The sequence below is a fragment of the Solanum tuberosum genome, unplaced genomic scaffold (assembly GCF_000226075.1).
Source record: "Solanum tuberosum cultivar DM 1-3 516 R44 unplaced genomic scaffold, SolTub_3.0 scf00092, whole genome shotgun sequence".
Classification (NCBI taxonomy): domain Eukaryota; kingdom Viridiplantae; phylum Streptophyta; class Magnoliopsida; order Solanales; family Solanaceae; genus Solanum; species Solanum tuberosum.
Window position 1 is genome coordinate 1028247 of NW_006239019.1, and position 10635 is coordinate 1038881.

General features: G+C 36.2%; 3 protein-coding genes across 4 annotated transcripts in view; 2 read left to right on the forward strand and 1 right to left on the reverse strand.

Annotated features, from left to right (window-relative positions):
* LOC102588235 (PITH domain-containing protein At3g04780) overlaps nt 1-4714 on the forward strand; it is a 6819-nt gene extending 2105 nt beyond the window's left edge. Inside the window, exons 3-8 of the mRNA XM_006347700.2 lie at nt 1245-1368; nt 2393-2441; nt 2550-2607; nt 2738-2784; nt 2868-2945; nt 4335-4714. Coding sequence (XP_006347762.1) covers nt 1245-1368; nt 2393-2441; nt 2550-2607; nt 2738-2784; nt 2868-2945; nt 4335-4383 — 405 coding nt within the window. The 3' untranslated portion in view covers nt 4384-4714. The remainder of the gene's footprint in view (nt 1-1244; nt 1369-2392; nt 2442-2549; nt 2608-2737; nt 2785-2867; nt 2946-4334) is intronic.
* A 598-nt stretch (nt 4715-5312) lies between these two features.
* Nucleotides 5313-6642, forward strand: LOC102588569 (probable ribose-5-phosphate isomerase 3, chloroplastic). The gene has a single exon (XM_006347701.2). The coding sequence runs from the start codon at nt 5535-5537 to the stop codon at nt 6411-6413; it is 879 nt and encodes a 292-aa protein (XP_006347763.1). The 5' UTR covers nt 5313-5534; the 3' UTR covers nt 6414-6642.
* Nucleotides 6643-8187: 1545 nt separating this feature from the next.
* Nucleotides 8188-10068, reverse strand: LOC102589442 (uncharacterized). Of its 2 annotated transcripts, none has more exons than XM_015308919.1 (6): nt 9839-10068; nt 9304-9468; nt 9132-9206; nt 8918-9043; nt 8747-8839; nt 8188-8529 (listed from the first exon to the last, which is right to left on the reverse strand). In XM_015308919.1, the coding sequence occupies exons 1-6, from the start codon at nt 9945-9947 to the stop codon at nt 8453-8455; spliced, it is 645 nt and encodes a 214-aa protein (XP_015164405.1). In that variant the 5' UTR covers nt 9948-10068; the 3' UTR covers nt 8188-8452. The 2 variants fall into 2 exon arrangements, with proteins under 2 accessions (XP_015164405.1, XP_006347766.1); XM_006347704.2 differs by having other exon boundaries at nt 8729-8839; nt 9839-10063.
* Nucleotides 10069-10635: the final 567 nt, after the last annotated feature.

Genomic DNA, 10635 nt, shown 5'->3' on the forward strand with positions numbered 1-10635 from the left:
GGGTGGGTGGGTTTGTGGGGGTGGGGGTGGGGGTTAGTAGAAATAGTCATGGTAATGGGTGATTAAATTTTTTAAATGGAGGCTAAGTGGGTGGAAGAGAGTATTTGTCCCCGGGGTGGGGACAATTAATTTTCTTTTCCACATGTTTCGCTGACCGAAATGGAAATCTCAAGGGAGATATTCTTAGAAGAAGGAATTGGATTATAGTATCTTGGTGTTGTTAGTACAAAAAATGAGCTGTAAAGAGAACAATGAAGATGTAGATTACTTTCTGTTTCATTAGAGAATGACTACTCATCTTTTGGGTCGTGGGATTTTCTTTATTTGACATCCATTGGGAAAAAGCTGTTGCAAGTTGGATGGTTAGGAATTTCAGTAACACATGAAAGCAACATGGAAAGCTAGCCCGCTAAGTCCTTTATGGACAATTTGGAATGGAAGTACATTTTTTTTAAGTTGGAAGAAAGAATCTTAAGGATGTCTCATGGTAATGAGACGTTCAACATATACCAAAAGTTCATCTTTCTTGCCTTCAATTTATGCCTCACCAATCAATTCTTAAAGGTCTTAATTATCATATCTTATCCCCTAATCTCTTATTTTCTCTCCCTTAGTTTGAGATATCTACAACTTGTATCCAACTCTGACATATCCTTTTACCATGTTCTTTCCTGTTCCATTTATACCTGACAATAGATTGGATCCAGTGTACTCATGTATATCACAACCATATGCTTTTGCATCTTTACTCTTCAGTGATGATGTGAGATGACAGTCTAATGGAAGGTCTTGCGGTGGTTAATTCTTATTTAACTGACATAAAGTCAATTAAGAATTTGGAGCTGTATGTGTTTATTGAGCACAGAGCCAAGCATTAATCTTTTCAATATATGTTGTTAAGGGCCTTCTTTAGGAATCTTGGTCACTTGGTTCCTGCTGAATCAGGAATAGCACTGTGATAGGAAAAAAAAGTGTTTTTAATTAGTAGGATGAGTCAATATAATGTATCCTAAGACCAAGGGAAGATGAAATCTGACTTCTTTGCTCTTAATTGATGACCAACCAACTTCTTTCTGATATTACCATAATGAAACCTGTTACTGCCCTTTTTATCCGTGACCATGCAGCTTTTGGGGATTCTTTTTTCCAATTGTAAGCTTCAATGTCAGTTCACTTGTTTTATAATCGTCTACTTCTGCTTGCAGTTTCAGTAATTGTGTTGGCTTTATTTGAATTTAAATCAGGGTTACAGAGAAGATGAGGGCTTGAACCTGGTGAGTGATGCAGATGAACAGCTATTGATTTACATACCTTTTAATCAAGTCATCAAACTGCATTCGATCGTTATCAAAGGACCTGAGGAGGAAGGTAGCTAATAGATTTGTGGTGTCTCTTTCTACCCCTAGTAATCTTTTGCTGTGCACACAAGACCCTTAGTTTTATCTCTTGCAATTTCTGCTTTGGTGTTGGCTTCTGAGAATTGTTGACGCACAACTAAGCTTTCTCAAAAAATTGTTGATGCATAACTAGGTGTTCTCAAGTTTCTCCAACGTCTTTGTTCATTGTTGTGATGAAAGAAGTCTCTACATAATCCTTCATTTCATCGTTTTCTTTTTTTTTGATTGGTAAAAGTAGTCCTCTTTGGTGGATGTAATAATACTCTCATGAGGCAACATTATGGAAGAGTTACCTTGGTACTCCTGCTGTTTAAGATAAATGAGTTCTTACTCTGGCCTCTCTTTATGTTACGGATAAGTAGATAAATGATGCAAGAGCATATATTGTTTCAACTAGTTAACAGGCACATGACTGTGCATACATCAATAATTTTTTGTTGAAACTTAATCTAAATTCTAAACTATGCATAAAGCATGAGAAAACTAGAGGGGGGAGGGGGGCATAACAGAGATGACTACTAAGTTGGTACGAATGACTTTTTTGACCATTTTCTGCTGTTGTTAGTGGGGTAGTCAGAGGGGCTATTGACGAAGAAAGTTGTGACAGGCTTCACCAGAGGAGTTGCACCAACTGTTTTGCTCTCCTTTAGATATTAGTATAGGCATCAGGCCAAAGCAGTGTATCAAACAGTTGTACAGTTTAGAGAGCTGGGGATTATGTGTTCCATTTTGAGTGTTCTAAGTAAAGCTGCAGTTATAATGCTGTTTTTGAATCTTGTCTTTGTAATCTTTCCTGATATACTTCTTTTGCTTGATGTCTTCAATTTGTTATCACACCTGCTATTTTTTCCCTAAAGAAGCATCCATTGGTGTTCTGTTTTTTCATTTTTTTGTGATAAGGTAATATGTTATTACCTCCTTGATGAACTTGTCAAGTGCTTCTTCTGTACCCCTATATATGCATGATATAGTAACACAGATTTGTCTCCTTGAAGGTCCTAAAACTGTGAAGCTGTTTTCTAACAAGGAGCACATGGGATTTAGGTAACTTTTGAAGTTTCATTTCTTTTTGACCTTTACTAGACTGATCATTATGTAGGAGGAATTCTCACATCTACTATGTGTATTTGCTGATTGGGAACCTCTTTGCAGTAATGTTAATGATTACCCTCCAAGTGACACAGTTGTTTTATCTGAAGATAACCTCAAGGTTAGTCAATCCTGATAATACAGGAATTATGCTTCTTGGCTTTGTGTTTAAGATTAAATGATGTTTGCTTATAGAATTCTTTAGTATCCCTGGATGTTCATCCTTGAAATGTCTCGTTGATCATTTGCAGGGAAAACCAGTTACCTTGAAGTATGTCAAGTTTCAAAATGTTCGCAGGTATGCTAATATCCACGAGCATCAACTTTTACAAGAGTCATTTGTAAGATGGACACTAATCTTTTTTACTGTTATTGAACCAGTGTGACCATTTTTATCGAGGACAATCAACATGATGGGGAAACTACAAATGTTCAAAAAATTGTTTTGTATGGATCAACGTAAGTTTCTTAGTTCTTATGACCTCATTCCTTTTGCATGAAACCTATCTTTTGCTTCTTTTTGTTGTTAGCAATTTCTTTAATGTGTACTTCAGTTCCTTTTGTTTAGTGTTTCATGTTTACGTCTGGAACTGTTTAAACATTAAACATAACGGAAAAGAGAACAGTTAAAACTTTATACTTAGAAAAGCATGAGACCGTGCAATGTTCAAATGGCCTGACTGCTCACTCAACATGCTTGGATCTGAAACTTCGTTGTGTTTTCTCTCATTAAGATAATCACTTGTGCTATCAAGAGCTAACCTTGTAAACATGCTATCCTTAAGTTAATGTTACCAAAAGATGGAATTACTGAAGTTAGGGGACTACGTGCCCCTCAGCAGACAATGAGTGCTACAAAAAAACTGTTAAACAAAGTTTCTTCATTACTTCTTTATCACGGCTGAACAAAATTGTTTGGTGAAATTTTAGAAAGATCAAAGAAAAGGAATTCCTTCATAAGTGGAAGTGCATGTACAACAACATACCCAGTGAAATCCCACAAGTGGGATCCAGTGGAAGTTCATGTACATGTATATGAAATTGTTTCCTTTACAAGTTTATGTATTAGCTTAAAGGACACATTTGGAGAAGCTGAATTTTAATAGCCACTTATATATACTTGCCAAGATTAATCCTACCTCTATCTTGGAGAAGTTTAAGCTTTCTGTTGTCAGAGCTCGTTTATTATACCTTGACATTGCAGAGGAAAGGACTTGTAGATCCTATGTTTTCAGTAGTTGTAGCTCCTAAATAACACGTGATATTCACACTCATGTGGGTGATTGGAAGATTTTGTGTTTCTGTGTTCTAGATGCTCTTTCATAGTAGTTTATCCTTTCGGTTAACTAAATTAATATACATCAATAAACTTTGGCCCCTTTTAGATTTCTAAAACTAACTTGTCTTTTCTTATCATTCTAAAAATGTGTTTAATCTATAATAAAAATGTGTGCAATTCTATAATCTTCCCCAAAAAAGATTGTCTTTTACCTTCCACTTGACACTGGATGTCAGATGCCCCATTTTTATTTCTTCTTTGCTGTTTCCTCTATCCTCAAATCCTATTGCAAGCAAAATTATTCCTTTGCACACATAGCATTATGAAGAGAGATAAATTACTTATAGAGGCTAAAGTAGTGATTCCTGGATCACTATGAAGAAATTACCTCGTCCAAAGTCTTGCTTAATTGTTGCCAATTATTTTAGGTAGGTTCTGTGCTCAACTGACCCAGAGAATTTGGTTTCCTAGATATGAGGCATGGGCGCCTGGCTCTTTGCTAAGCTTGAGTGTCGCTAATTGGCTATTATGAGTTTGAACATGTTTGATGATATTTCTTTCTCCTGCAGGGTGGAAACAACAGATATGAAAGGCTTGAAGAAGATTGAGGACCATTGATCCTGCAAAAGATCATTATAATCGTTCATCATTTTAAAAATTTTGTTTTCTTTTTAACTTCTGTAGTTTACGACAGAAGTAATTGGAAACTTGATACACTGGATATACCAAATATCAGCGCGAGCTGTCGCTGCATTGTTCGATGCAATATGTTGAAGCCATGATTCACTACCTAATTAGTGTAAAGAGGTATACTTTCTAGGTTGTGGAGTGATGGTTGCTACACTTTATTTTTCTCTTGTCCTCTTTAGCTGCTCAATGATCTGTCTGGTTTTAACAAGAAGAAAATTCTAACCATGCTGGAAGCATTTCCCATAAATACCTTTGTGTACATTTCGAGTGGTAAGTTTGAATTGATGCCTTCAAGGATGCTTTTCTTATTAAATTAGGCAAGATGATGGATCTTTGACTATTAATCAAAATTAAACTTGGATGCTTGAAAATACAGAAAATTAATTACTTCTTACTCTCTGAAATATATGGTAGTAGTACTTCATTTGCATTTCATGGTGGAGATCATTTGTACTTCATTCATTTTTCATTGTTTTGCACAACTTTTGAATCTGGCCTGAAGAGTAGCTTTCTCCGAGTTAAATTTGGCTTTTGAAATTGATGCTTAAGCAAAATTTAGGATAGTCAATCAATTTGAGGTCACGTGAACACTTGCTTTCGGTTGTTTTAAAATATAAATTTTGCGAAATCAGAAACAACCAAGTTTTATAAACACTGAGGTATTATTTTCCCTACCATCGAGTATTATGGGATCATAGACTATGGCTTGATACATGCAACAAATCTTCAAAATCTCTACAATTTTGGACATAGAAATCTAATTTTTGGTACTAGAAAATTAATGTTCATTCGCATCTTTAGACCTTTCCTTGAATATATTGATTCTCCAAAACCAATAATAATAATTTGCTATTTAGAAAAGAAAAAAAAAAGTGCTATCAATCTTTAGGATATCCTTTCAATTTCCATCCTCATCATCACCAACCATTCACCACCCACTCCCACAATGTCCTTAGTTTAATTTTTTGACCCAAGAAATAAAAAGAGTCAAAAGACCAACCTCCCAACTCACCAAACAAAACCAGGAAAGGATCACATAGTTGAGGTGAAACCAAAAAATTCATACTCCATCATCACCCATGGCTTCCTTATCCCTAATCTCACCTCACTCACCTTCTTCTTCATCTTCTACTCTCCGCCACAGTTCTATCATCGGCACCCGCCTTCCTTCCATCTTCTTGCGCAACCCCACTATCCGCATTCGCTCCACAACCCCTTCAATTAAAGCCTTCTCTGCCCCCGTTCCATCACCTTTAACCCAAGATGAACTCAAGAAACTCGCAGCCGATAAGGCCGTTGAGTATGTCAAAAGTGGAATGGTCCTTGGTCTAGGCACTGGGTCAACAGCAGCTTTCGTTGTCGCTAAATTAGGTGAGCTTCTTTCATCTGGGCAACTCACGAACATTGTAGGAGTTCCCACTTCAAAGCGTACTGAAGAACAAGCTTTGTCGCTCAACATCCCGTTATCTACACTTGACGACCACCCACATATTGATCTAGCTATTGATGGTGCTGATGAGGTCGACCCGAATCTCGACCTAGTCAAGGGTCGAGGAGGAGCTCTGTTAAGGGAGAAGATGGTCGAGGCGGCGTCCGATAAGTTCGTTGTTGTGGTAGATGATTCGAAGCTTGTTTCGGGTCTTGGTGGATCCGGGTTGGCTATGCCAGTTGAGGTGGTGCAGTTTTGTTGGAAGTACAATTTGGTTAGGTTACAGGAATTGTTTAAGGAAGAGGGTGTTGATGCAAAGTTGAGATTGGATGGTAATGGGAAGCCATATGTGACCGATAACTCGAATTATATTGTGGATTTGTATTTCAAGACTCCTATTAGGGATTCTGCTGCTGCTGGGAAGGAGATTGCGTCTTTCGAAGGGGTGGTGGAGCATGGATTGTTCTTGGATATGACCACTGCTGTTATCATTGCTGGGAAGGAAGGAGTCAGTGTCAAGAGCAAGTGAAACATTGATCAATTTTATCTCCCAACTGGTGAGGTCTGAACAACTTTAACTTCTGTTTTGAGATGTAATTCTTGTGGAATTTTTAGACTTCATTATGGTTTCGAGGAAATAGGGGTTGGTTGTTGTAACATTAATAAGTTTTGGCATTTTTTTGGAGATGTTTAGCAATAATACTCCCATCTGAATGTAATTTGTATATTAGAATGGAAAAGAAATGTTTTTTTGTTGATTTCTCTTTGTTGCTTCTATCTTGACTAGTTTACATCTTTGTGCTGAGCATATGGCAATTTGATCACTTGGAAAATTCAATTTTCTTTTATAATTTGATGTTATAGAGTAAATGTAGTGGCATCAGCAACAATGTGATACGAGGAAAGTTCCCATTTTTATCCTTTTTGTATCTTCTTTTAGAGAACTCTTTGAAATACTGAATGTGTACCAGAGCTTGACTCAGCGGTTGTTTGAAAGCTTGAAACTGCATTACTACAGATGTGATGTCTAGTGCTTTAAATTTTCCCGTGGAGAGTTTAGAGGTGAGATAGGTACCTGTTTGCGTATGCTTGGGGGAGTAACTTTATATCCAAAGAAAGCTTTAAGTATGCTAATAGGCTCGGCTGTTGTAGTCTGTAGTTGGGCAAGGTACCCATCTACAGCCCACTGCTTTACATGTTTAGCAATAGAGCAGTTGTAATGTACACTCCTCTTTGTGATTTAATGGGTTACTCGGTTTGGGGTTTATCTTTGTGGATCTTATGCTCTTTAGGTGCTCCAATGTACAAGTTAAATGAGTAAATTGCTGTAGTTTGGATTTTGTGTCTTCCCTGACTATATTCAGGAGTAACATCCTACAGAAAGCCATTGTGCTCTCCGGGGTTTCATGTCCTTCCCTCCTTCCAACACCAAACCTATCTTTCTTGATGCTTACTTCGTATAGGTGGAGGAGGGAAGACATTGTAACGGGATAATCTGATAAGTCATTAGCTAGTGCAAGTCGATGATATAAGAAACTTGGATAGAGTTAAATATTATTCTTGAGCTGAGGGTCTATTGGAAACAACCTCTCTACCCCACAAAGATAGGTGAAGGTATGTTCGTGCTGTTTTGTTTTTGTATAGAATAAAATATTAGTTTAACTTGGATAGAGGAATGGATTTAAATTTAAATTGATTCAACTTTTGAGGCAGAAAAAAGGAAGTTTGTTGTCAACTAAGGTTAGGAGTGGATGCTCAAATTATTTCACTGAAATAATCGGTGGTTTCCGTTAAAGAGCATAACAACTAACTTGCTTCCTTTCTTTTATTTCTCAGGGGGTTGGGGGGCTCTCTGTGTGCGCAAGCATGTTTCTGAAATTAGTTAAGACTTAGGAATGTGATCTACTTGTTCTGATGTCCAATTGCACTAGAATAATGTAAATGGGATCCATCATGCCTAACTCATATGAAGCTAGTCATCTACACAAGATATGTAGTTGCTATATGAACAAGAACAACAACATACCTAGTAAACTCTTGTGGTCTAGGAAGAGTAGAGTGTACACAAACCTTACTACCTTGGCAGGTAGAGAGGCTGTTTCCGATAAACCCTGGAGTCTTGGCTCAAGGAAAGCAAAAAACACAACATTTATGGAGACATAAGCAGTAACAACAGCAGGGTAGTAAGAAACCCGAGGCATAGAAGACAACACGAAGTAAAAGAAAACTAAGAAAGAGGAATCCGGAAATAGTAACATAATAGTATAGCGAAAATAATACTAATGCTACTAGAAGGAGAGACAGAGCATGAAACTGATATACTTCTAGCATTCTCTCTGAATCCTCGACCTCCACACCCTCATAAGTTGAAGGCTATATGAAGAAAAGTAAAATACAACTGAAACAATATTCAAAATATACTCTGTACAGAAATGACAACACTATCACATGTTTATTAAATATATATGGTACATATGAATCTAGCAAATGAATGAAGTACAATGCGCTGGTATAGATGAAGCACCAAGCTGATATCTCTCATGCGAAGTAAAACACCATCACCTCTTCCTAGTTGAGTAAAGCCATAGCTGCTGAGGCCAGAAAGATAGCCATCCAGTGGGAATTCTTGAGCATGAATGATGTAGCTGCCAGTATGGAAGAATTAGAATGGTGAGACATCTTATACTCTGTTTAGCGGAAGTGTAATATGATTTTATTTTCCTCGACTTGACCTTTAGAATTACATAACCATGAACTGCTTTTGTTTCCTATGGAACATATACAAGGGTTATATCCTCATGTCCTATAAATTGAATCCAAATTATTGACGGTTGTAGCTCTTACCTCCATTTTTGTCATTACCTCCACTATTGGTATTAAAAATTGAAGATGGAGATGATGCAGTGGAATTTGAAAGGCGAATTCCCAGCTTTTGGCAATCAGATCCAATGGCACCTAAAAAGTCAAATATTGAATTAGCTAGTGATGTTATTTATGTGAAATTTCAACATCTAAATTGTTGTTTCTACTTACAATCATTGAAGCAAGGGAAAGCAGGAATGTCGAGAAGATTGGAATAACCAGATTTGCACTGGCATGTTTGTCCATGTGTTATATTCTTCTTGCATGTTCCTTCCCCACAGTAAATCCAATAGCAAGCTTAAACCAAGAAAAAGGTCATGGAGTTTAATAAGAAATTAGATAGAACATACACGAAAATTGTACGAAGAGAAGATTTAGTAATTACGATCAAAGAAAGACATGTTGTGTGGAATTGGTGGAGCTGGTGGAGGTGCTGGTAAGCAAGAATAGTCAAGAGAACCTGCAATAACACATAATCACCAACTCTTGGTCAAAAATTGAAATCAAGTTTTCTTCTATATACCAAACTTTTTAGATATGAGTTTCACTATACTGACACTTGGGAACAATGCAAGGGAGAAATTCAAGATCATCTTCATCGTCATCATCATCATGGCGAGTACGCTTCCAACCTCGTTCACATTTACAAATGAAGTTGAATGGCTTTCCTGGTGCTTTCTCACATCTTCCTTTCCCACACTCCACATCATTGCATATATTGTCTATATACAGATTCATATAACAGCCAATTCAAAAAGTTCACAAGTAACTAGATTAAAACAATAACAAAAGTTTTCTTCTATATCTAGTTTCTGTGCACAGAGAGACAGATTCAAGATTTGAACTTTATGAGACTCGAGTTCAAAATTTTACCAGTCAATTTAATTTACTTGTTCATATGATCAGAATCAAACATCTATGCTAGGTCTTCCCTAGTCTGTGTATATCTACTCTCTTTCTGTTTTTTAGAAGTTTGAGAATAGTAGGAGCATATGTATAAATTTAGAACTGCTCTAAAATTCATAACAAAATGACCAATAAAAAAAATATATATATGAATGAATAGATAGTTAAGTAAGGAAAGAGATGTACCAAAGTAAGGGGCAAGAACAGGAGGAATACTATCCTCTTTTGCAGCTAACATTGGTAATAAAACCAAAAGAAGAAGTAGGTAATGAGCTCTAAACTTGAACAAATCCATCTTCTCTATGCCAAAATTAATATTGTTGTTGTGTGTTTTATAGGGAAAGGAAGAGAATATGAATATGCATTTTGTGTCCAATGAGAGGTAAATTTATAGAGGGAGTTTGTGTTGAATATTTCTTAGTAGAAGCTTCTACTTGTATAAAATTTTCAAAGATTAGTATGTGGCAAGTCTTCTTAGGGTATTCCCAAGTCTAATTAACTTCATAATATATAATTATTTGAAATTTCCATTCCTTGGTGGATTGGTTAATCAATGTTCTATTACAATAAACTAAAGGCATTTTTCTTTTTGGGGTAAAGTTTTCTCTTTTGGTTTGTAGAACCTATAATGTAAACATAGAACCTAACAGTAGTAATTTAGAAAATTTTAATGGTTATTTGTGGAGAAAAGTCAGCATTGAGCAACATAGAAGTTAGAACCTGATAGTAGAATTCTAGAATTTGCTTAAATGGAACTTCTTCAAAGGAAAGACGAATTTAGGATTTTCATACGATGAATTTAATTTTTAAATTTCTTTTAAAATGATCATCATACTTGTATAGTAGTATTCTAGAATTTGTTTAAATTGAACTTCTTCAAAGGATAGACAAATATAAGATATTCAGACTAATTTAAATTTGCACGGAATAAACGTACTTCACCTTTAAGTTGTTTTCTTTTCTTTTCTTTTTTGTGGTTGTTG

Coding starts and splice junctions, on each gene's coding strand:
- LOC102588569 (XM_006347701.2), top strand. CDS start 5,535: ATGGCTTCCTTATCCCTAATCTCACCTCACTCACCTTCTTCTTCATCT.
- LOC102589442 (XM_006347704.2), bottom strand. CDS start 9,947: ATGGATTTGTTCAAGTTTAGAGCTCATTACCTACTTCTTCTTTTGGTT. Junction 9,469..9,838: donor TGTTCTTGCCCCTTACTTTG/GTACATCTCTTT, acceptor ATCTGTATATAG/ACAATATATGCAATGATGTG. Junction 8,530..8,728: donor AGGTAATGACAAAAATGGAG/GTAAGAGCTACA, acceptor CCATACTGGCAG/CTACATCATTCATGCTCAAG.